This window comes from Solanum dulcamara, chromosome 3 (assembly GCF_947179165.1).
Source record: "Solanum dulcamara chromosome 3, daSolDulc1.2, whole genome shotgun sequence".
NCBI classification, from domain to species: domain Eukaryota; kingdom Viridiplantae; phylum Streptophyta; class Magnoliopsida; order Solanales; family Solanaceae; genus Solanum; species Solanum dulcamara.
The window spans coordinates 737,351-764,329 of NC_077239.1; the positions used below are offsets into that span (position 1 = coordinate 737,351).

The 26,979-nt window shown below is 31.6% G+C and overlaps 3 protein-coding genes across 3 annotated transcripts; 2 read left to right on the top strand and 1 right to left on the bottom strand.

Annotated features, from left to right (window-relative positions):
- The first annotated feature begins 6,106 nt into the window (after positions 1 to 6,106).
- On the top strand, positions 6,107 to 7,361 carry LOC129881394 (zinc finger protein ZAT5-like). Its single transcript, XM_055955603.1, has one exon. The coding sequence runs from the start codon at positions 6,353 to 6,355 to the stop codon at positions 7,271 to 7,273; it is 921 nt and encodes a 306-aa protein (XP_055811578.1). The 5' UTR covers positions 6,107 to 6,352; the 3' UTR covers positions 7,274 to 7,361.
- Positions 7,362 to 16,624: 9,263 nt separating this feature from the next.
- On the top strand, positions 16,625 to 20,152 carry LOC129882054 (uncharacterized). The gene is made up of 6 exons (XM_055956187.1): positions 16,625 to 16,838; positions 18,797 to 18,888; positions 19,019 to 19,097; positions 19,368 to 19,462; positions 19,594 to 19,689; positions 19,798 to 20,152. The coding sequence occupies exons 1-6, from the start codon at positions 16,664 to 16,666 to the stop codon at positions 19,891 to 19,893; spliced, it is 633 nt and encodes a 210-aa protein (XP_055812162.1). The 5' UTR covers positions 16,625 to 16,663; the 3' UTR covers positions 19,894 to 20,152.
- A 570-nt stretch (positions 20,153 to 20,722) lies between these two features.
- LOC129882057 (ras-related protein RABC2a-like) lies at positions 20,723 to 26,489 on the bottom strand. The gene is made up of 6 exons (XM_055956191.1): positions 26,053 to 26,489; positions 24,433 to 24,501; positions 23,385 to 23,450; positions 22,095 to 22,216; positions 21,588 to 21,716; positions 20,723 to 21,071 (listed from the first exon to the last, which is right to left on the bottom strand). The coding sequence occupies exons 1-6, from the start codon at positions 26,201 to 26,203 to the stop codon at positions 20,958 to 20,960; spliced, it is 651 nt and encodes a 216-aa protein (XP_055812166.1). The 5' UTR covers positions 26,204 to 26,489; the 3' UTR covers positions 20,723 to 20,957.
- Between the last annotated feature and the right edge of the window lie 490 nt (positions 26,490 to 26,979).

The following is a 26,979-nucleotide window of genomic DNA, read 5'->3' on the forward strand; positions in this document are numbered from 1 at the left end:
CCCATAAGATCTATTAATATCGTTTACTTTAATTTCTACTCCGTATATTTTTATTAATTTATTCACTATATTAAAAATAGATAATTTATCATTTTATACATATTTTAGCCTTATTACTAAATAATTACTAGTTATTTCCAATTCATATGAGACGTCATTAATGAAAAATGTAACGAGTACTGGTCACTAGACCTGTGAGGCCTGACATGACCAACTTTGGGGTCCAACAGAGTCAATTGTCTAACTTTCAGAAAATCAGTAGACTAATACATGCGAAAAATGTTTAAAATCTTGATTTTCTATTTTATGACATCGAAACACTTGAAAATGAGAAGTCATTAATGAAATGAGTGTCGGTCTCCAGGCTTGTGGGGCTCAACCTAACCAAGTTGGGGGTCAATAGAATCGACCGACTTATAATAATTAGGAATGATATAATAAAATTACCTATAATCTTTTATTTATTACTTCTTAAAAGATATATCAAGTCAAATATAAACAAACAAAAATTAATGTTGAAATAGTTTCTAGTATACCTAATATGACTTAAATATTCTTAATTTAAAGCTACTCACGATAAGCTAGTAAGTCAAAATACTATAAGTCGAATAAATATTCTAAAATCTTTAACAACTATAGAGTGGTTATAAGTTATCCAACTAATTTCCCATATCCTTTTTTCTTTAATCTTTACAAACCTTTTGTTTTTCAATCGGTATCCGCTTTGAAATTTCTAACTAATCAAGATTCGCGCCCATAAAGCTCATTAAAAGGCTCTATAAAAACTGAATTAGGATTGTTTTCATTATCGAGGCTCGAGTTGAGATCATTGGTTAAGAATGGAGAAATTTTATTCAATTTCACCACAATTTTGATAACTTTTTTGCATTTTTAATTAAAGAAAGTCATTTTTTAGAATCCTGATATAAGAGTAAAGTAAAATTGTCTTTTTATGACCTATAGGTCACGTTTTTTCGATCCATAAAAACAAATACTAATATTTGTATCAGGATAGATTGTCTATATACATGACACTCCTTTGAAGTACAATCCTTCCTCAAATCTTATATAAACACAGAATATTTCGTGCATCAATCTGTCCTTAATTTTTTTCAGTCTCAACTACTAACATTCATTTTAAGAATGTACACATAAATGGAGTTAGTACATTCTTTTTTTAGCAAATCCCAAGTGGATATGGTTAAGGTACTTCAAATATTATTAATGATATAAAAAAGAGCGGAGCTCAACATACTAAAACATGCACACTACACTCAATAATTCAAGCCCCCATGGTGCTTCTTTAGTGGAGAGAATACTGGGATTTTTTTTAGTTAATTATAATTATTAAAATAGAATAATCTTGACTTATAACAGAAAGTAACTTCACCAACTTGCTTACTTGCTTTGCATTTCTTGAATATTGCTTATGAATTGAGAATTCCACTCACATACACTTATACATTATCTGTTTTGAGTCGAACTCGTACAATTTTCTTAAAAAAGACTCGTGCCATTAACAGTATCACTCTACCTTGCAGGTTCTTCTCTTTTTTTCCAACTATCAACATGAAACTTTATTTGTACATTCAATAATTCTATCTCTCAAACTAAGTTTCATATAATCCGACACCTCATGATCTTATCTGGAGATAAATTGTGTATTATCTACACAATCAATCGAGCATTTAACTATGATCATCAAAACTCACTGGCTTCTTTTATGTGTATGTGTCTTCAAGTCAGAGGTAAAGATCGGCCCAACCCATAAATAGGCAAAGGCAGTAAGTCGATCCCCAAGTCATCGATCACTGCATCATCCCTATACTCATCTTGTAGAACCATTGACTATTTTAATTAGATCAATTGTTAGGCTAAAACAGTCCAAATGCACTTCTAATATAATGTGATATTGTTCGCTTTAAGTTAAACTCGTATAACTTTTTTTTAAAAAAAAACAATCTCTCAACATAACAATATCATTATATCGTATTTATAGTGTTGTTGTTTTTTGCATCTACGAATATAAATCTTATTACACTCACCTAATAAATTCTGACTTTGCGACTAAATAATAGGAGTGATGAAAAGAATAATTCAAAAGAAAAACTTCTTCACAATAAAGAATCAACTTAATTAAAGCAAATGAGATGCGTGCATGATAGTTTTCTTTCTACCAACTCAAAAGCTACGTACAAAATGATGTCACATAAAAGCAATAACTTTAAGACTAAAAATGCTTTACTTGAGCAAAATTATAAATACTATACTATACTATATAACTTAATGATTATATTAGAGGGGTTACGTGCCCCTCACAAACCTTAATATACTAATTAATGTAATTATATACTATGAATATAATTATGGGCACATCATACGTTATGAATCTCTCTCTTTCTTCAATTCATTTTTATTCCTCACTTCATATATAGTTCAAAAAAATACTACAACTCAGAATTACAACAATCACCGTCCAACTTTATTTAATTTATTTATATATAATCTTCTCCATATAGTACGTATCTTATTTTCTTATTAAAATACCATACATGTATTAGAAATACGAGTATTTAAATAGTAGTATGTACATGACAACAAATAAAAAAAATTACGGTAATTATTTCACGATAATTATTAAATATGAGTATTTATAATCAGCACTTTATGTAAATGTCGCTAAAAGCTTTAGCGATTCAGGATGCAATGTAATAAACTCAATTGCCACTAAAAGAGAAAAAATTATTGCGACTAAATATCTCTTTTATTGTAGTGATAGTACATGATCGTAGTAGTAATAGTAGAAGAAGAAGTATATGTGAAGACTCTTCATCATTTAACAAATTTTATGATGGTTGTCCTACCGCAATATTCCTTCTGTATTCGTAGTTTGAAGATGACAATGTGAACAAGCTCACGGGGTCAATACCATACAAAATTGAAGAATTAATAATATAATGTTGTGATGGTTGGAAGCAGCTAGCAAAAAATGGGCATTTATTGTGGAAATACTATGGATTTTTTTCTTTCTAAAATAAGTTCCTTGTATCAAGGCATTCATTGTGGAAATTGTAAGAGAAAAATATGAGGTGAGAACAAAGACACAACACAAAACATTCCTCATTGAAATTTGAAAACTTGCTGGAGTGTAATAAACAGTTACAAGAAAGGACATGGGCCATATATGCATCAAGTTGACAAATGTTTGAGGGGCCAAAAGTGAGATAAGGAAAAACTACTTTTTTCCCATATTTTAATTTATGTGACGGTATTTAATCGGACATACACATAAAAAGTGTCACTCATCTCTTTGATGCTAGATGATTATTATTCTTCTCTTAGATTGGTCACTCTTCTTCTTTATTGGTTACTAGTCGATTGATTATTGATTCACGTCATTCTTGATTTATTTGAAGGGTTTTTTTAGTTATGTAAATTGAAAAACTTTTGAAATTTGTTGTTTATAATAAGTTCCATATGTTTATATGACTATGTATTATTTTATTAAAGTTGAAAGAAGAAATTTTATGATATTCTTTTTCAAGCTAGGCAGATAAAAAAGAGTATGTTACATGAATTGGAAAAAACGGAGTACTCCCTCCAGCCTATTTTAGTTGTCGTATAATTGATCCAAAATACTTATTATTTAAAAAAATCAAAACATAAGTAATTATTAGGTTTCATTTTTCTCTAATTACTTAATAAATGTTGAGAGAGATTAATATGGGGAAAAAACAGAAAAGTATTAAATTGAAATCAATATGTATATAAAGATAATTTCACATAGAAAAACAGGACAAATAAAATGAATCAGATGGAGTATTAGCTAGCCACTAAAATAAATTGGTTGATAATCACGCAATTAATTAACACTTAAACCATGACAACATGCACATTATCCATTTCCAAAGCAATAATCGATTTTAATAACCTAGTATCCTATAGTCTAAACATTATCGTTTGCATTAATCACTTTGCTTACTTCATTAAATGAACTTAATTTTATATATCACATGTACTATATCATCCCTAATACAAGTCATCTTATTAGGAAATGAATTAGAAATAAATAATATTTAATAATAAGGGTAAAATAGGTATAAAATAATAAAAAAAAATGAATTTTTAAATTAGACAAATAAAAATGATCGGAGATAGTAGCAACATATATATGTCAAACGTTATTGATATGACATAAATATTAGGTGCAGATAAATTATTTTCAATTTAAATCGAATGTAATAAAATTATTGAAAGTTCAATTTACCCTAGTACTATTGATTAATTATATGATCCAAATGTACACGTTGTAAAGGGGAACATGTAATTATTCCATACTTTACCAAACCTAATCATTTGGATGAAACATAAGATTGTTAATTATCATCACAAAAATTAATAAATTGGGAGAATTTTCAGAAAGGACGGCGTGATTTTTGGGTCATAATCCAATTAATTAAGTATAAAGTGATGGGCCTAGTTGTACAAAGTAGTAGCACCTAAGTGGGTGGGTCGGGTCAACTGCACATGGAATTTTGCTTCATTCATTAACAATCACTAACCCCATTAATCCAACCAAGTCCACTTTCCCTCACTACCTACGTTTACGTTTAGACCAGTTTGTGTATATCACGATTAATTATATGAGATGTTTGTTATTTTTTATGAGCATGAATGTCACATAATTTTGTCCTCGAGCAAACTTCGACCATATATTTCACAAGTAGGGTTTGGAGAGCTAGGATGATGTATGCGGCTTTATCTCTATCTTAAAAATAGAGAGGTGGTTTCTGATTGATCCTCGGGTCAAGTAACACATATAATAAATACTGTAAAAAGGAAATATAATAGCGAAGAAGTCATTCCGAAAATGATGGAGAAAAAGAATAGTAACAACAACAGATAATATGATAATTGAAGCAAAAATAAAACAAAAGATAACAAAAAATAGAAAAAGAAGATGGTAGGAGAGTGATAATTATCATATTGATATGGGAAACTAGATAAAACATGACTAACTCGTACCTACTAACCTTTTATGTAAACTAATCCCCCCACACCTCTATATCCTTCTATCTAGCATCATGTTTCAGTAAGTTGCATGGTGTATGTCATGTCTTATCTAATTAATCATTTCTCTACAGTACTTATTCGGCCTACCTCTACCTCTCTTCAGACCCAACATAGTAAATCTGTCACATCTCATTACTGAGGCATTTGAGCATCTTCTCCTCGCATGTTTGAACCCTCTAAATCTCACCTCCCTTATCTTATGTACCATAGGCGTCACTCCCACTTTGTCCAAACACTCTCTTAAATGTCTTATTTAATTGACACTCCATTAATTAGAGCAATAATTATAGCTTTATACAAAGAAACAAATAATTTCTTATTTTTTCTAAAACGTCTAGTATTTTTATAACAAATTCATTTTGTCAAATTAATATTTGATACCAAAGAGTACTACATAAGAAATGAACTAATCATACTCATGGACTTGGCAATTAATTGACTTAATTAAACAAGCAAGTTATTATAATCACAACTAAAAGGTTGTTACTTTTAATTATTATTAGTACCTAGGATCAAGCCAGAATTTTTAATAAGGTTTCAAAATCTGAAAAAGTAGATACATGAACTAGCTGAAGGGGATTCGATATCTACTATGCACACATAAAAAATATTTTAACTATGTATAAATAGTATAATTTTTCGCCGAAGGGGGTTCGGATGAACCCCTGATTGCAAGGTAGCTCCGCCCCTGTCTAGGATAACAATAACAATATATTCACTATAATTTTACAAATTAAATCTGAAGAGGAAAGTGTGTACGCAGAAATGATTATAATTTTTTTCCCATTTTCTTTTATATGTGGATATATTAATTTAATTTATTGAAGAGGGAAATTGTGTGGTGCCAGGCTTGCACTCCAATCCTCCACAAGGTATATCGTTGGCATAAAGTAATGGGTTTGCTTCAAAGCCAACCGAATCTTACTCTTTTTCCTCACTTATATGTACAATTAAAACTTTATATTATACAAATAAAATTAAAAAATATGAATATAAATAATTTAAATAATATCAATTGTCTATATATCTATATATATATATAACTTGCAAAGTTTGTTAGTGCAAGAAAACAGTGAACATTTTCAAGATTTCTATTCACGGGGGCGGCTTCTTTTTTGTCATTCTACCTAAAAACTCCCTCTTAATAACACCATCCAAACTATATACTACATATATTTATATATATACACTCACTTTGTTACATCATTTTCTCCATCTAAAAAAAAAACTTCCCTTTGTTAGATTGGCTTTTCTTTGAAAAAAGTTAGTGATCTTTTGGATGATAAAAATCAAAGAGTATTACAACATGGAATCTCATGATGATCGTGATCAAGATCAAGATCACAACTTGAACATGGTGATCAAAAGAAGGCGGACTAAGAGACCTAGGCCGCCTTCTCCACTAGCATTAGGGATTACTACTAGCTCGTGTAGCACCGTGGAAGGCACTAATAGTGGTGGTGAATTGGTGGATGGACACGTGGCAAACTCCTCATCACGTTCTAATAATTGTGGTGGGATTGATGATAAGATCGTCAGGAATATTACGAATCAGGAAGAAGAAGATATGGCGAATTGTTTGATTCTTTTAGCACAAGGTCATAATTACCAAAAGTCGTTGTCGTCTCAATCTCCAACATTGGATGTTTACCAATGCAAGACGTGCAACCGTTCCTTCCCATCTTTTCAAGCACTTGGCGGACACAGAGCAAGTCATAAGAAACCAAAAACCCTAGAAGATCAAATCAAGAATTCAAAATCAATTGATCATCAACAAGTCGAGAATACTATTCGTCTTAAATTGAACAACAACAACGACGATCATGTCACAACTCTATCACTCCAAATCCCGAGCAACAACACCACCACCACCAACAACAACAACAACAACAACAAGAATAAGAATAGGATTCACGAGTGCTCGATTTGTGGGGCCGAGTTCACCTCGGGTCAAGCCTTAGGTGGACACATGAGAAGACATAGACCATTACCAAATAGTATTGCAATTGTATCAAACCAGAGCCATGAAGAATCTCATCATGATCAACAAATCAAGAACACAAGGACATTTTTGTCATTGGACCTTAATCTCCCGGCGCCGGAAGACGATCACCGGCCGGAAAATTCTAAATTCACCTTTGCTACAAAAGAACAAGTCATTGTCTTTTCAGCTTCACCTTTGGTTGATTGCCATTACTAAATCATCAACACTCCCTTTATTTTTATTTTTTTTAAATCTTGATTTATTTAATTTTAAACCATTGACAATTGTGAATTAATTGTAAACATTTATTTTTAATATTATTATATATTTGACGATTTAATTAATAGACATAATTCTTTTATGATTATTTAATTTATATTGTTGATTAATTTTCTTGTTTTGAATTCTTTGAGTAAGGGGTTTAATTTACTACCATGTGTTTGGCCTTTTGTTTCAAGAAAAGTGATTTTTTTATCCATCCGATCTGGCTTTCCTCATATTCTTTACTTTTCTCATGTGTTGTTTTAATTATAAAAGTAGAACCCCCACCTCCACCCCACTCCCACAAAAAATAGGTACATAGAATTTAGTGAAAGTCAAAAAAATAGAAGTAAAACGATTTTATGTATAAAAATGAATTATATTGACTTGATCAAACGATCAAATTAATTAGTTGAATTTTCGATACGATTATTTTAATATGTTATACCAAGTTTCTAATTACTTTATTTTACAAGTAACTAGTCCTATTTGTAATGGACACTTATGCCATTATTACATTATCGATGTATAGTAGTTAAACTCTTAGCAATAGGAACATATTTAAAATAAACATATATTTTTACACTTTTCTTAAATTATATACATTAACTAGTAGAAAGCAAGATGTGTCTAATGTCTTGTTCTATTATTTTTTTCTTCTTTTAGTATATTTGTTTTTGGGAGTTGGAAAAGGAGGATTTGAGTAAAGGAAAGGTGTTGAGAATAGTAAGGAACCATGAGCTGCTCACAACCAAAAGTGGGGTGGATTAGGTTATTCTCTTGTTTTCTTCACAAGAAAGTTGTAGCTAGTTAATAAAACTTTTCTTTTGTTTTATGTTTTAATTCAATGTTCAATATCTATTTTGGGATACAACTAATTTAAATTTGCGTTAAAATGCCTCATTTAGTTAGGGTATAAAACTCCTTACCAAATTGCAACTTCATCTCAAGGGTTTGAATCCAAAGCTGCTAATCAAGAATATGGAAATACTTACTTACCATCAGAGGCAGACGTAGTGAATTACATACGGACGAATCCAATTACGTCTTTTTGTTTAGACGTAACTCTTTGTATTTATATTTAAAAAATTATTAATTTGAATATTATAGTTAAATTAAATATTTAATTGTGTGAATCAAACAACTAACACGAGCTAGAAATTCAATGACAAACTCAGAATTCATAACTTTCAAATCCCGACTTTGTGTATAACCTCTGCTTACTACTCAACCATAACTTTTGATAGTTTAATAAAACCTTCTCATTTCCATATATATGTATGTGTGTCCTTTTCAATGACATATGACAAAACAAGATTTAAGTTGGCAAGTGGTCACTAGGTATATTAGTTACTATTATATAGCTGGATCATTCATTTCCTTTGTTGGATGTCACCCTATCTTGTACGTATCACTCTAAAATTCCTTAATGCGCAATTTATTGGACAGTTGCTTTTTTTTTAATGACAAAGAAAATTTGCGTTCGCTATTTTTTGGGTGCGTACATGGTAAAACTCTCGCTCCTATGCAATAAGTCGCAAACCACACAGGAGAGATAATCCCGCACTAGGTAAACCAGGTGCAATAAACTCGATCCTGCAGAAGGCAAACCTCTTGCTTTTGTTGGCAAGAGATTTCGAACTTGAGACCTCCAATATGGAAGTCCCAAGCCCAAACATACTCTCTCTGTTTCATTTTTATGTGACATCTTTTAACTTGACACGGTACTTAAAAAAAATACTTTTGAAACTTATGGTTTAAAATAATCATTAGATATTTTTATGGTTGTAAATCATTTTATTAACGGTAAAAGAAGAATTTTAATTTAAAGTAAAATTATTTCTAATTATAGTACCGTGTCATTTTAGAACGAACTAAAAAAAATGTCACATAAAATATAACGGAGGAATAACTAGATATCATACTCATGAAGGTAATTAAGCACTTCAAGTTAGGAATATTACAACTAATTAAATATACTATAATGAGTTTAATTAGGTAACAATCCAATATTCTTCGCTAGTTTGAATAACTATAAACATATAATCAAATCTCTTTATAATAATATTATTTATTTCGATATTTTTTAAATGCCATATCGAATTGTTATTATTAATAACATATAATATTTCCCTTCGATACCCCTAAGGTCTAGTAATATTTGTTTGTACTATGAGTAAGGCATCTTTTTGTAGGCGGTGGGTAGAAGAAACCGTAAATGGCAAGCAATTAAAAGAATTCATTTGCTGTATATATCTCTTACCTTTTTTCAAATTACAAAAAAAATATTTTAATTTAGTGAAATCTAGATAAATCTTAAAAATGTTTCGATACATTGTATTTTGATTTCGAATACATCTCTCAACGTCCCAATACATCATGTCTCAGTTCCGGATACATCACTCAACGTCTCGATACATCAGGTAAAGCGATGTATCCAAGAATAGAAGAGAGTAAGAAATTTTGTAATTTTTTCAAATGATAGGGAATTTTGAAAAATATGATAAAATAAATTCCCTATTTAGATAATTTTTCATATTTTTATACTATAAATTGCTGCTCGTGAGGGATAATTACATTATTTTATCATGCAGATAAATGAAAAGGATCGTAGATTTGCTTTCGTATGACTTAAAAAATTACGAGTTCGAACTGTAAAATTAATCACTAATATTTATATTAGAATAATTAGGTTGTTTATATCACACTTCTCAAAATGCGATATTTCTTTTAATTTTATATGAACGTGAAATACTTTTATACATTATACATTATGATACTCTATCATTCAGATTAATGTAGAACTGGAACTTAGCTGTTGAAAACTAATTTAAATTGCGTGAGACACAATTTTACATATTAAAGGGAGAAAAACATAATGCATGGCACATGTTTTCTGCAAATTTTTCTCCATGATTTCCTGCTACATTGGAGCTCACTTTCTTACTATGAATATTAATTATGTTTCGTGGACGAGTTTAACTTATATACACCAATTGTATAAGAATTTATTATATTATAAATAAAATTAAATCATGATAGTTGTCTGCTTTTTTTGTTTTAATTTATTTAAGTATATATTTTAACTTGATACATAGTGTAAGAAAATAAAGAAGACTTTTGAATTTTGTGATATTAAATTAAAAAAAAATGTCAAATGTACTAAAATGTTTTTTAATCTTGTGATTTTAAATATACCACGTAGAAGTTGAAATTAAAGACTTGCTAAAAAGGAAAAAAAGACATTCTTATTTAAACGGACAAACAAAGAAAGTATTTACAAACAAAAAAGTATTAGTTATCAGTTTCATTTTATAATCAGTTAATATTTATCAACAAAAAAATCACTATTATTAGTTGTTTAATCTTTACTTTTTCTTTATTGTTAATGTTTAAAACTTAAGCTCTTTATTTCTATATAAGAGTATAGTGATTTTTAGGTAGTTGAAAAATAAATAAATTATGACATATAAAATATAGTGCACCTTTTCATGATGTGATGAATTTTGAAAAAAAATCGTACAAAATTAATATAAAGTAGATAATATTGCACATCATATTATCTTTCAATTGTCTTTAGCCCAACAATTGATCTTAGAATCAATAATGGGTGAGATAAGTCTGAAGGCCATGTGTTTAGTGCTTTTGCCCATTTATGGATTGCTTTTATTAAGGGGTGTTAAATTATGTTATTTAGCTAAGTTAAATTTTTAATTTATATATATATATAAAAATACGATATGTTGATATTAGAATCAATAATGGGTGAGGTAAGTCTGAAGGCCATGTGTTTAGTGTTTTTGCCCGTCTATGAATTGCTTTTATTAAGGAGTGTCAAATTATGTTATTTAGCTAAGTTAAATTTTTAATTTATATATATATAAATACGATATGTTGACTCATGCTTCTTATTTTTTTATATGTGTAGTTTTTTTTAATATTTTTTATACCCTTCAATAAAATTATCTCCAACTCGTCATTGAATGTAAGTGTAGTGATATTTTAAATGATATTACATTTTTGAAGAAATTTATATCGTGTGAACTTAATTCAAAATGAATAATATTATATCATATTATTAAAAGTATCATTTAAATACTTCTAATTCAAAAACACCCTTTCATTGTCTCTACTTGTTATTTGTATGTATGTACAAAGTCTTCATTAATTGTGTGTCTCTCTTAATGTTGGCTTTATTATAAGTGAAAGGGGCCAACTTGTTATTTGTATGCATTAAATCTCTGATTAATTTACTTTTCTTTTGGGACAGCTAGAATTTATAATTGGTCTAATTAGGTGTGTATGAATTTGTAGGTAGTAAAACTATAAAAGTGATCTCGTATTGGTGTCAAATAAGCTGATTGGATAGAATTTAAATTGATCAAACTAAAATGGATTAGATTAATAAATAAATAAATTATTAAACCATCTAAATGTTATTTGCGCTGAAATGAGTTTAAAATGGGCCATAACCCAACTCCTTCATTTTTACTAAGTTTTAATTATTTTATTATAATTTTTTTTAATATTTAAATTATATTTATATATAACATACATAGTAAATTAATGAGCGAGTCAACAATTTGCTCACTTATACGAATTATATTTTTATGAATTAATTTTACGAACTAACATATAACTTGTGCTATTGGCTGGACAAGTTGCTTGTTTTATAACTCTTTTCATAAATAGTCCAGTCTTGCAAAAGAATGTCAGAAATAACACTTAGTTTCATGTGAAAAAAATGAGACTTTTTATAGTTTATAATAAATGCAACAAGTTACATAAATAAAACCTTTATAACTGGCACTATATTTACCTTTTATTATTATATATCTTTTTGTCTTATGGAACATTTTCTTTAAATCAAGGAGTGTGTTTTGTGAAATTTAAAGGGACATGAATTGAGTGGTATGTTTTTTTTATAAAAAAAGTAATAATATTTAAAGTTAAGTTGAGAATGAATATCTAAAATTTGAAGTTATATTTGAACATACATTTCACTTGAAAAATATAATTATAAAGTTTTTTGTAAGGAAAATTTTTCATTACGATTCGATTTTTGAAGCTTGAAAGACACATCTTTGACTATAAACCATAACCAAATGTAGTTATTTGCAAAATTTGGCATGTCAATTCCCAAAGTCTTAATTCTAAGTAGGACACTTACATGTCAATCTGATTATTTAGGGGGGGGGGGGGGGGCGGAATATGTTGGAAGTAATGTTTATACCTTTTTTAGGGTTAATTACGCCATATGGTCATTCGGCAAAAGTAATTATCAAAAAGCTGGTCATTCGTTGTATATGTATGTATCGTCCGTGTATATTTTATGTATAGTCAAACTATATTTAGTTTTTGAGTGTATCGTAGTATATAGCTCATATATGAATAATGTAAATAAAACATGATTATATTTATTGTAAACTAATTAGTTTATTGTATATATTTGAAATTGCCCTTTTTTTTTAATTGATTTTGATATTGATTTGGGCTTGGTTGTTAATGAAACACAGCCCAAGCTTCATTTGAAAAAGAACAAGAAAAAATTACCAGAAAAAACATTTTTTAATAAATAATTATCGATTTTAGCAATACTTTTTATTTATTACTATCTATAGCAATACATAACAATATTAGAGAAAAATAAGCTTCTTCCGGGACCGGAACATGGAGACCAAAAAGTTTTGACTTACCGTTATGATATATATATATCATGCATTAAAAGTGAATTATGCATGCAATATAAATGTATTATAATATTTTAAAATATATTATATTTATTTGGTAAGAAATTGACATAATGTATTATAAGTGTATTAAAGTGTATGATAAATATATTATCCATGAATAAAACTTATATTATATGAGTTTTATAAATTATTCTCGCTAATATGTATTAAAGTTGTATTAAAGCTTTATTATAAATATATTATAAGTGTCCAGTGAAAAAGAATATTATTGTTATTAATGATAAATATTTTCTTAATATAGTATATTTACGTAAGTTTCCCAAAGAACATTTGGGTAGTTCTTGTAGTAAGGTCCATAAGTTTCCACGTAGCAACTAAACACTTTCATTTGAGCCTAAAGAAATTCGACCAAAGGTTCTTAATCAAGGATCTTGAATTTATTTAAAAATTTAAATTAAAAATGAAATTGATAAAAATGTTTTCTTCGTAGAGTTTCACCTTTATAAAATCAAAATTTATTGTCACGACTCGAATCCGACTGTGATGGCACTCATCTCAATCCACCGAGACAAGTCAGCCTAAAATTCAACGGAAAGTAAATGCGAAAGTATTTGAGATACAACAAGGTTTAACTTAGTCAATAAATAAATAAATAAATAATCTCAAAATCCCCCAAGACTGGTTGTCACGTGTACAAGCCACTAATACATTATCGAAGTACGAAAGAGAATACAGTCACAATGTCTTTGTCTCTAGAATAGAACTAAAACATAATAAAAGAGTAAGAAGTGACCGCTAGATGGATGTAACAGCTACCTCAACACTCGAAGTGACAGCCGCGGATGTGGTAGAAAATGCGAGGAGATCAAGCAAGTTCGGGCTCATAACCTACACAAGTGTAGAAGCAAGGGGTGAGTACCAAACAACACGGTACTCAGCAAGTGGATAACTAAAACTAAGCAAAGCTCGATACATACAACTACTCATGTCATCCCAACCGAACCTCCTCAACTACAACCTGCATAAAACCAACGCAACCTTACACTCTACACAATAATAAAAATACAATCCACGAATATTCATCGATAGTCTTATCAAGTGAATCATATCAAGTCAAATTCAATAAATACAAAGCAATAAGTGGTAAACACGAATTCACAAATATCAACAAAATGCGATGCAATGCAATGAAATGATGCATGTCTGTCCTATCGGTACACATTCACTGAATTACAGTCCAGAATCCATGGGGGACATTTTTGTCCATGTCACCTGCCACAGAGCGTGTGGTCCGACCCTTTTTTTTTATAATACCTGCCACGGAGCGTGTGGCCCGACCCCTTTGGTTCATATCGTTTTCAGTTTCAGCACAGTATGTCGGAACCAATGTAATCAATTCATGTTCATATGATTCACGATAATAACATGACAACAACAATAATTTTTTCTATCTCACATCAACATAGTCATTTCACATGTCCAAAATAAACTCATAATCACAACATATTGATTCCACCAATACATGTCATTAGATCACCATTTTATACCCCTCATCTCTATTTTTAAGGTCAATCATACCGTCAATAACTCAGTTCAATTCTCATTACTCCCTAGTACACATAACATGGAAATACAAGTATCACAAGCTTAAAGTGAGGTTTAAAAATTCACTTGCCTCAAATAATCAAGCAATCACTCTGGGACTTGCCTTCCCTTTTCGTTGGGCCTCCAAATCAACGTAATCTAGTCAAATAAATAATCATAATAAGATTTTGAAATTAGCAACACTCATGTCTATCCTAGACCCAAAAACTCATACAAATCTATAATTAAGTTTCCAAATCTTGATGCCAATTAATAAATCAAATCTTATATTTTCTAAATTATAAGCCTAGGGTTAAGTCTCAATTTTCTCCAATGTCACAAATTTGATGAAGTTCATATAACATAATACACATAATAATTAGTTACCTATCTTAATATATCAAAACTTAATTTATAATGTAAAACAATATAATAATAGTTAAAATTGAAGCCACTGATTACGAAACCAACGTAACTATGTAACACATGAATTTTCGTAAACGAGGAAAATTATTATTTTCCCCCCTACCCGTTAAAGAAAGAAAGAGCATTAAATTATTATTTTATTTTTTTCTACTAATCTTTTGCAGGTTGTCAAGCAAATTGAAATTTTAACATATAAATATGAAAACGGAAGTAATTGTTTTCTTGTCCAAATAATCACTAACTATAACTTGTCATCATTACCTTATTCTCCACCACTAACTCTTTCAATTATTTCCAAAGTAACACAGCCAACTGAAGAACAAAATTTTCCAAATAATAAACGTTCAAGTTAAAGGTTACCTAAAGAATACAAAAATTTATTGGCCACGCTGCAGGTAGTTTTTTCGTTCTCTCTTGCTTCTTTTTCTAATTAATTAGGTACGAAAGTAACAAATTCTATCAACCTATTTTAATAAATATAAGAAAAGTGGTATTAAATAAGTTAACACTTTAGTCTATTAATTAAATTAATTATTTAAAATTATCCATCAACTAATTAACCGAAGTTATCGAATAGTTCAAATAACCCATTAAAATTTTACGGAAAGGATCTCGTATGAAAAAAGGAGGACTTGTTCTCAAAAATAACCTAACAGGTCATTACATTTATATAGAGTCAAGAAACTCATAAATATGACAGTATTCAAAAAATTTCACTTTTTTTAAGTTCGAAATCTATAATATTTCATGATTTTCCATTAAAATTTAAAAGTAAGTACTTTTTAAGGAATTTATAAAAGCTGACTATTTTTCTTATAATGAATTTTCAAATGTTGATTACTTTTGAAAAATCGATACGAAATGTGGTTAGCATGTATAATTTTTATAGACATAATACATAACAGATATTTAAATTTAGCTTCGGTGGAAAGTAAGATGCATATTTAGACATCTTATTTGATTTGAATTAACAACAAAACTTTCTAACTCGTTCCCACTTTGTCTCTTGAACATTCAAAGCTAATGCGACAAATAAATTTTAAAGGGTGTCTAGACGATCATTTTGTAAGTTGAAGAGTTTAACTGACATAATAGAAATAAGTTGAGGTGTCTAGATATGCATACTTAAAGTGTGAGTGTTTACATGCGAGTGAAGGCTCCTAGCTACAATAAAAGTAATTGTCGGAGGTTTCTCAATCGGAGAAGCCTAACTCTCCAAAATGAGGCCAAGTTTGAGTGTTTTTTTATGTATATGTCTTTTTTAATAGACATAATACATAAAACGTGCTCTTTAATTCGACCTCAACTGATATTTACACTCTCCAATTTTGAATATGCCCTTAAACTTATATAAAATCAAACAAATATACACATCCTACGTGATAATTCGCATGAGATTCACGTGTCCTACCTAACAACAGATTTGTATTAATACCACACACGATACGTTTGTCTATTCGTTTAATCTTACATAAATTTAAACATCTATGATGTACATCCAAATTTAAAAGACGTAAATATCCATTGAGATCAAATTAAAATGCCTTTTTATAAACCCTTCCTTCTTTTTCCCATAATCATATATATATATATATATATATACTACAAATTGAAGAGAGGAAAAAACTCAAAAGTTACAGAAATGGCGGTACAAAGAGGACGTAATGGCATGATGGGTGAAGAAGAAGACGAAGGCGGTTTATTCGAGGAGGAATTGGAGTTCGAGGAAGAGCCAGATTCTCACATACCTATTCACCTCCGTGACATTTTCAACGCCGCCGAGTCCGGCGACGTCGACGCCCTTCGCCAAGCCCTAGGTATGTATAATTGCTACTATGTTAAGTTAATTGGAGTTCTAGTATGTAAATGAACCTCATTATATCCTGTTTAGCTCGAATCGGAACTGTACTCTTCCGATTTGAAATCCAGATGCAAAGGTATGCAGTGTAGCTGTGAAACTATGGTGAATGAAGTGTTTATGTAGGTGTGAAGTGTTTCTATGTGTAGCGGCGGAGCCAGAAATTTTATTAGGAGGTGTTAAACAAGGCATTTGGTTTTATGGAAGAATAGAGAGCATTTTGGGGGCAAGGGATGATGGTTGAATAACTGAAGATTTACATGAATTTGCTTATAGCTTCTGATTTTAACATAAAAAGAAATGGACATGTGATAATTTGGTCTGAGCAAGTGGAACAAGAAATACATGGATCTGTTAGTTTAATGTTCAAATAAGTAAGCATATGTGATTTGGGGGTCAGTTTTAAGTGAAGTGGTGGTTCTTTCTCCCAAATAAGTAGAATCTATGAACTCTCTTTAAAAAATAAACAAACATTGAGCTGACGAGAAAGTTGGCTCATACTGATGATTGTTGCTATGCCTTACACAGTGGAACAACACAAGCACACAAACTACACACACATGTTGATAGAGGGGGTAGTGATAGAGAACATTTGTGTGAGTTTGAATCAGATTTCTTTTTTTGTTTATGCAAAAGATTTCAGTTGCTACGAAGATATGATCTATATATCATATCTTGATTGGTTCTTTAGATCCAGATAATGCGAAGTGATGGGTTGGTTATTAGTTCTATAGTTTTTAGTTCATACTATGTGAGCTGGGCTTTTTTAATCCTAACCCTTATAAAGTTCTTCCGTCAAACCTTGATCAATGAACCTACAAAATCCTTCAAATAGGAAATATCCCCATTCATAGGTTCGAGATCTACATCTATGAATTGATGTTCTTGGCATTTATAAGGACACGTGCTGAATGCACTTAAAGTCCTCATGAGGTTTGATACCTAACTAGTATGACGTGGAGCTTAGAGTTGCATGCTCCTATTGGTCCAGAGAAAGAAATAAAGTGAATGAGGGAATGTAGATTGGCGGTTGAGATGAAGGAATGTCATGGAAACAAGTGTTAGCATTGGCTGTACTTTAGAGATTGGTCTTGAAGAGAGTCACCTGGTTGTCTGAAACCCCTTTGACAAGGTTGGTTTTGTGAACCCTCCTATCCATCTGAAGGGTAAATGAACAGAATACGGATGATTTAAGCTGAAATGTAACAAAGCCAATGCATATATTAGTTTGCAAGAGATGGAGAAATGGAGATTCACCTTCTTGTCAAATTCATTCAGCTAGGTGGGATACAGTACCCTACTCTGTTGTGGTTGCAAGGGTGATGTGAGGAACATTAGCTTAATTAAGCTTGAATACAGCAAAGTCAGCACCTTCACAACAAAGTAGGGGTGGAGGGAGGGAGGGAGGGCGATACAATTCACTCAGTCTTACCAGTCTTGTACTTTTTGGGTTCATTCTTGACCAAAAACCCACCCTCTTAGGAGAGGAGTGTCACTGCCTCCCACTATTATGATGATCCATCAGCATCCTCCACTGGGCCAAGAATCATCTATTTCTCTCATTTTCTTGTGGTTTAGGTTACTCAGGCTGGTGTTAACAGCGGTAGAAGTGCCTTGTACCTGAAATTTTGGTAAATCACACTATTGAATGCACATGTTGCAACTTGCGACTACTTTTATGCATGAAAGGTTGGAACATCATTTCCATTTCCTATGGATCTAAAATGACATGCACCGAGCTGCAATTTGATCACGGTGCTACATTGTTATTTATGGTCGATTTGTCGTCACCCATGTTTCTGGGAGAAGTAAACAAGTTGTTCTTTATATTTTTACCTATCAAATATAAGTTTTCCTATATACCTTGTTATCAATGTATTTATTATACTCATGAAACTACTTGATGGACTGCCGCAGACAATTTTAATGGAAGCATTGATGAACCTCTAGAAGATGGGGACACTGCTCTTCATATTTCTTGTCTGTATGGCCATCTGGCGTGTGTGGAGGTTGGTCCACTCAACTATTCTCAATTCGAAAACAGTCCCTATAGCAGACATTACATTACGATGGATCTGTTGGTGTTGATTTCATTATCATGGTTTGACTAATATTAATATATTATTGTATTTGACTCAGCTACTATTAGAGAGGGGAGCTTCTGTGGAGGCTAAGGATGAAGATGGAGCAATTCCATTGCATGATGCTTGTGCTGGAGGTATACCGTATGGTTGCATGTTCCAAGCCCTTTGTTGTCGCATCTTTTGAAGCATATTTTTTTTAAAAATTACCGTAAAGAGATGGCACCCTTGAAATTTACAGTCAGTGAATCTTAGGCTTTGACCACATTTATCAGGCATCAAGTGAACTAACTACATTAATCCGAGCCTTTCGAGAGAGTGAGGGCTAAGGGGATAATGCAGGTTCCAGTAAAGAAGCAACCATAACCTCTCATTTTTTACTTTCTGAATGCTGATTATTTTAACAGGATACACAGAAATAGCCCGTCTGCTAATAAACAATGCACCTGACCTTGAATGCGTGAAAAGGATGTTGGACACTTTTGATGAAGAAGGTGATGCGGTGAGGCATCTCTTCTAATAGTTAACGTTATGCAAAGTTTCAATTTTACATTGGTGATATAACTCTTGGATATTGGTAAATGAAACAGCTACGGCATCTTTTACTAATTGTATTTGTTGTAATTTTTGTAGCCTCTGCATCATGCCGCCAGAGGTGAACATTTAGACGTTATCAGATTATTGATAGCTTCAGGAGCTTCTGCTTGTAGGAACAACTTATTAGGAAGAGTAAGTGCAGCTAACACATCATTAATTTAAGTTGAAATACTCAAATTAGATTACTTTTTATATGTATGATTAATTCAATATGGCTCGTTTGACTTGTGATTATCGCAGACCCCGTCTGAGCTTGTTGAGCCTGAAAGTGAAGCTTGCATAATCTTAGACGAAGCTATAAGTGCTGAAATTGGCCGTCCCTATAGGTCTACATAAAGAAAATTGGGGTGCTTGTCTACCGTAGATATGTTCCCCTTGTTTTATAGGTACAAGTTATTTACCAAAAACAACTTTAGAATATTGGGGATTATGTAGTAATTGGAGACTAATGCTCCTGAATGTTGCAATACTCTTTATATTGAGATTACAGTGTGAGAAAATACTCATCTTTTTTGAAGTGGTTGCTAATGATTCATCATCTAGAATGATAGAACAGGGAGATTTGTTTTGTTTATACTCCCTCGTCTTAAGGGAATATTTTTGAAGTCGGAATTTGGGGTTATCATCACTAACTATTTTTACTTGTCTAGTGTTTAACTTGGCAAACCACTCAGGAACTATAAATATAACAATAAATTCAGTGCTTTGAGAAATACATTAGGAAATGCCTATAGTTAAATTATTGAAATAAATTATTTCTTGATTTTTAAATTGAACAAATAAAAATTGACATCTGTTTTTTTAGTATAATAGACAAGTAAAATTAGACATAGGGAGTAACATGAATTTGGATATTTAGTGGAAAGTACCTTCGAGTATTCTAATTTACAGTTCTTTTTCCAATCTTTATTATTATTTTTTTGCAAAATTTGTAGTCGCACCCAAGGTTAATTGTAGCCTAGTTGTCAAATGAAGTGAATACCACTAGGTTTTGGGTTCAAATGTCAACGATGGCAAACATATTAGTATGTGATTTCTTCTTATTTATCCAAGTCTCGGTGTACAACCAGTCAAGTGAGTCAAGGGGTGCGCAAACTAATTGAGACACCATAGTTAAAAGAAGTCATAGTCATGGGTCAGCGAAGCATGGTAACTAGAGGCATGATTAGTGATGAAATGCACATTAAAATTATGAAAAAAACACACCCAATTTGACAGCAATCTGGCAAATATTAACAAGAACATTGGTCAATGATCAACATCGACCAATTACTTTACATGATTTCTAACCACTTTCAGAGCAGCAAAGATTAAAACAGCAAGAAGAAAAGAAAACAGCATATACATATTTGATATGCATCATCTAGTGCACACCTTATCATTTTGAAGTCCTAGGAGTTTCATGAGCAGCAACCACCACCGCTCTGTTGTGTTTGCTGTTCTTGTTTCTGTTTCAAGATATTTCTCTTCCCTACAGTGGATCCTTCTTCAAGGAGACTAGGCACCTCCATTATCTGAATACGGTAGTCTAGTTAGAAAATCGATGGAAATGTTAATCCTGAAAAGATATAATGTTGACCAAATGAATCCGGTTTTGAATCAACCAGATCACAACTGTTGGACTGCAGAGTTTCTCAAAGCTTGAAAGTCAATGATATCAATTCGAGAAACATTGGACTGTATGGGTTCTTAATCTTGAGAGTCGATTGGTCATACTACCTGTGCACTGATCTACTGACTAATAAAAGAGACATTTTCCTTTGTGCGTAAAAACAAAGGGGGATTACCAATGTAGTGTACACTACAACTGGAAACAAGAGAGATGCCCCGCGGGAGTAAAAAGCTGCTGCCCGATAATGCCATCAGAATAATATTTTTATGAGGGTTTGTGATCTAAAAGGTCAACTTGATGCATCAAAAAGATAATCTTATATTAATAACCAGCAGACCATGTTGCTTAGCATATGATACTAACGTGACAACAACATATCTTGTGTTACCTACAGAGAAATCATGAATGTGTCATTCACCTGTAAGGCAAGCTCTTCAAAGCAGTGTTGCACATTTTCTCGAGTTTTAGCACTACATTCAAGAAATAAACCTCCAAGATCCTTTGCTAAGGCAATGCCTTCTTCCCTGGTCACAGCTCTCTCAGATTCCTGTCAAGCCAATAGTAAAGTAAGAACAAAAGTTGGTTTACAGACTTCATGCAGAATTTATTCAAGCACCAATAATGGACTGCAGCGTTAATTTTAATGCTCAAGCTCAATAACGATAACGGTTAAAAGATATTCCCACCAGACTCATCCTCTAACTCTGTAATACATTCTGCAACAGAACAATAAACAAGATAGATAGTACATTCCCTGAGGCATGCATTTGACGAGGGGATATCAACATCTTAGATTACTTGTATTCTCCATGAAATAATATCTCCTAGAATTCAAGAAGCAAAATGAATCGACTCCAACACAATTATCGAGAAAAGTTAGAAAGAGAGAGAGATGCAAGCATGTTCATTTTTACAAAGAACATACTCTGTCAACTTTATTTCCAACCAGCATCTTTACACAATCCTGATTATTACTATACAGCTCCACCTCTTTTGCCCACACATCAGACAGGTTTGTGAAGGTCTCTCTTCTTGTTACATCATAGACTGTAAACAAAATTAAAATATGCAATAGTCAACATAACAGTTAGAAATGCATTCAAGAATTTGGAGACACAAAGCATCTAAGAGGAATGTAGAAACATGTCAACAACGAAAACATAGATATGCTTCTTATTAAATTAAAAAAAAGGAAAATTACTTTTCTTGTCAGGTATCTGAAAACTACATGGACACCTTTTTGAATTTGAACATACTCTACCAGTCATCCCACAAATCTTATTCAAATAATGGAGTTTGGAGAGCTGTCAAAGGTCGAAATATAGGATCCCCCTATCAACGCAGATGCTATTCAGTATTTGCAGTTCGTTGCTCCGTAGGGAGCCAGTCAGAAAGGACTGGAGCAATAATCAGCAAGAATTTCATCACAGAGAAGTTCTATACTGTTGTTATGAAAATAGATTGGGATGCTTGATTACTATTCTTGGCAGATAGAACTCCAGCAACCCGAAAAAGACTACAGAAGATTATCATGAAAACTTATCACTGGACCCAGATTTGTTAGAGGTTTAATCAGATTATGCAAAGAAGGGAAGCTAATTTTCATACCATAGAATTGTCATTTAATAGAACAGATGGCAGTTAGATTGACATTATCTAAGAGAACAAGCTCTAAAAACCAATGGCACAAACGATCACCAGTATTATCAAGAAAAATCATTCTACTTTGGGACATGCAATAAACAAATATGAACAGATGATGGATCATAAATAAAAATTGCAGACGATTAAGTAATGGAAAATGGAAATTGGAAATTGGAGTTGTGTTTATCCATGAATACAAATTGGAGTTGTGTTTGAATTTTTGTGAGTGATTTGAGAGTGAAAATAACTTTTGGCGTTCTTTGTCGAAAAAGAAAATAACTTTTGGTGTTTTTCAAATTACGGAATTCAACTTCAAGTTGAACTCTGGAATTTTACGGCCAAACATGATTTCCAGAAAAAAGTAAAAAATATTCATGACCGAATGACCACTTAATTATGCATTGTTCAATCATGGTGGGAAAAGGCAGAATGGCGTTAAACAGTAGTGAAGATGAGTGATGTAATAACAAAAGTCAAAAGTCTAACTCTGGCTAACCCATAGATGCATTATCAACAATGGATGTAATCCTCTTGCACGATATGAAAATGCATCAATTCACTTATTACTTACCAAGAATGATCCCCTGAGCACCTCTGTAGTAAGAGCTTGTCAGTGTTCTGAACCTCTCCTGTCCAGCTGTAGGAAACATGATATGTACAATTACAACTTTCCATTGGATCTAAGTAAAACCAGATACTTTATGAAGTTTTTCGGCAAAGATACTGAGACAAACTTGTTAATTATTGGAAGTAGAACGACAGTAAAAGTTACACCTATGGAAAAATTGATTTCAGTAAAAAAAAAATCTCTTTTGATCAGTAAAACTGATTTCAGTAGTTCCGCCAAAATGTCGAATTCCACAACTCTTGAGCCTTAGACACTTCTCCACGTAGTGATTCAATGTTATGCAATATTAACATATTAACCTTGTTGCATAAAGGAAAGTCTATGTAACTTGGTGCTATGTTACTATGAGGGAATGGATTATTGTCTCTTAATGTGGTCATAGACAACCCTCATCTAGTGAACGAGCATTTAGATTTAGTTAAGTACATGGTTTATTTTTCTTAACACGGTCTAAGAGCCATCTACCTAGTTGTGTTTGACTGTTTTCCAGTGTTGGCCCCAATGTTATGTTATACACGCTCTAGATATTCTGGCGTGCAGGGAGGGTATTAGGGTATCAAATATTGGGCCAGGGAATGGGTTATAGTCTCCTTAAATGATCTTTGATATTTACATCATGAGCTAATTTTTGCCTTTTGGGGGTTGAGTTGCCACATATTTATTTTCCCTTAACAAGTCATGCATCTTAAAATGCAGGTGAAAATCAAATTGGCACATCTTTAGTTAAACCAACAAATCATCATGTAGATCAAGTTGTGTTTTTGTTATCAGGTAAATTAGAGGTTTCAATAGATTAAGTTGTGTTTAACCACATAATCCACCATTGCACTAAGAGATCTAATTAAATGTTCCTAAATAATGGAGTTCTAAAGTTTTAATGCAGATTTCATCTGAACCAGATTACATTAGAATGATGAATACAGGTAGGTATTTGGCACCATATAATACAGTAAACTAAATTCCAGAGACTAGGCACTGTTTTCGTTCTAACCTGTGTCCCAAATGGTAAGCTTCAGTCTTTTCCCACTAACAGTGAGTGTCTTAATCTTGAAATCGACACCTAGTCATCAGACAAAGGAACAGTAAAGTGAGTGGAAAATTGTATCAGAGAGATCAACCATCGTATGATAATCTAGTTGACAACTTCAAAAGATGTTTAAATAAATCACTAGATCAGCTATCAGGATGAGAGAGAGACAGATTGTAACACTCTAAAGCTACATTTCTCGCTTGCTCTTTTTCTCTTGTTCTTATTATCTTACATTCTTTTGCCAGTCGGAGCATTCACCTAAAGCAACATGCAGACACGAAGGCATTCCAGTCTAGGTTCTTTTTTCACGGTGGTGGCCAAGCCAGCTTGCATGCAGTAGACTAATTCACCGATACCTCCTACCAGCACATTCTACTCTATGTTACAATCCATAAACAACTTAATATGCTGTATTTCTAAAACAAATATCAGATTAGTTTAGGCAATCTTAAGATATAGCAGAAAGGTATCAACATATTTATTTATAGCAGAAACATTAGTCCTCTGATATAAAACTTAATTGATCGTTAATAAGGGAAATCAGCTCAACTCAACACCTGACACAATATGTCAAAACAGGGTTGAATACTTATATGTTAAAGGACAGCCTAGCAATTGGTGAAAACAGTCCTAACAATCTGTCTTTTTTCTTTTTGTTTTCTCTCATTTCTTCTGTCTCATAGCACCCTAAAAACAAAGTCCATTATTATTCAGACAATATTGCATTTCAGGTTTTTTTTTTTTTTTTTTTACAAGAATGTCGAATAAATTTATTATCAGGATACATAAATAACTTGTTCTATTTCTTACTAAAAAAAATAAAAATGAAACAATTTTTTTACTAGTTTTGGTAAATAATATGTGTAAGACAGTTTGGAGCTGAAGCTAGGATCTAGATAATGATCATTTTCTAGTTCTAAGTATACATTCAATTCAATAAAACTGCTAAGAATCCAACAAAATCCCCTCAACATCAAGGAACAACAATGACACAAACGCCTAATTGCAACTGGACAAGTTTGGAGTCGGAGCTAGGATCTAAATAATGATCATTTTCTAGTTCTAAGTATACATTCAAAAAAACTGCTAAGAATCCAACAAAATCCCCTTAACAATGACGCAAAACTCTAATTGCAATTGACTAACTATAACTTAAATCATAAAAAACATCCAAAGTTCATCTGATTTCCAAACTATACACATTTTTCAGATTTCACTTCACACAGTAAATATTGATGATCAATCTGAGAATCAAAAACTTTAATCAATCGTTTAAAAAAAACAGCTGGTGATTTGAAAGTAAGACTTGAAAATCACAACAGTTAGTAGTGATTAATCCGAGAACCAAACAAAAAGTACTTGAACTACAAATCATAAAATACTCCGGCATGTTGTATACTAGTTGATTCATCGATTCCAGATACAAAATTCCGAACTCGTAAACTCCAAAATCCAAATCAAAGGATCATCAAGCAAAAACTACAAAAAAAAAGGAAAATACAGAACACACAATTTTTTTCTTCACAACACTATTTACACATTCACACACACAAGCTGAGCTAAAAGGAGCAAAGAGAATACCAATGGTAGGGGCCAGATCGTCAACGACATTAGAAATGAAGCTAACAAGCAAGCTACTCTTTCCGACTCCAGAATCTCCGATCAACAAGATCTTAAACGATAGATCGTAACTGCTGTTGCTCTGCACCGTCGTCGCCGTCGATGGACCCATCGGCGAACTCCTCCTTCCTCAACTCAACTCTCTTTCTCTTTAAAAAAATCCTTTCAACACAAAAACTCTGCACTTTCTCTCTCTAGAAACTATGCAACAGTGAGACAATGGCGACAGGGAGAAATACAGAGAAGGCCAAGTAAAAGTATTCAGAAAGCTTATGGCATGATTCACTACTTTCTCTCTCTATATGTATATGTAGAGAAAGAAAATGGATACATTATACAATTTGTATGTATAGGTTTATAGAGAGAGAAAGAGTGGGGGGAAACGTTTTTGCAGTTATTCTTTTCTTTTTCTTCGTTAACAAGTGACTTCTCAGCTGCTACAAAATTACAATCACATAAAAGAAAAAAAAAGTGTATAATAATTATTTCTAAATTAAATTATTTCTAAATAAAAAAGTGTATAATAATCTTTTTGAAACAATATAAAGAAAAATAATAATATCATATATGGTGTAATTTTTTATAAGTAGGGTCAGAAAAATGTAGAGCGTACGTTAACCTTAAAATAAATCATTTTCAAACTGTTTGAAAAGAGGAATACATAAATCAAAATAGTTACTATAATAAACTACTGTGAAATGAGAGTCGTACACAATATATAGAGGAAAAAATAACTATAATGGCAACAAAATAACGTGCTAATTGAAGCATAAAAAAGTGCATGTGATAATTGAAAATTAAATATATGTACCATAAAAATTGACGAAAAAGACAATTTTCGAGAAGTGAATCATTTAATTGTAACAAGAGGTGAAAATTGAGTCTTTC

Coding starts and splice junctions, on each gene's coding strand:
- LOC129881394 (XM_055955603.1), top strand. CDS start 6,353: ATGATAAAAATCAAAGAGTATTACAACATGGAATCTCATGATGATCGT.
- LOC129882054 (XM_055956187.1), top strand. CDS start 16,664: ATGGCGGTACAAAGAGGACGTAATGGCATGATGGGTGAAGAAGAAGAC. Junction 16,839..18,796: donor CGCCCTTCGCCAAGCCCTAG/GTATGTATAATT, acceptor GGACTGCCGCAG/ACAATTTTAATGGAAGCATT. Junction 19,690..19,797: donor GGAACAACTTATTAGGAAGA/GTAAGTGCAGCT, acceptor TGATTATCGCAG/ACCCCGTCTGAGCTTGTTGA.
- LOC129882057 (XM_055956191.1), bottom strand. CDS start 26,203: ATGGGTCCATCGACGGCGACGACGGTGCAGAGCAACAGCAGTTACGAT. Junction 24,502..26,052: donor CGATCTGGCCCCTACCATTG/GTATTCTCTTTG, acceptor TCTGATGACTAG/GTGTCGATTTCAAGATTAAG. Junction 21,717..22,094: donor TTGGAAATAAAGTTGACAGA/GTATGTTCTTTG, acceptor TTGGCTTGACAG/GAATCTGAGAGAGCTGTGAC.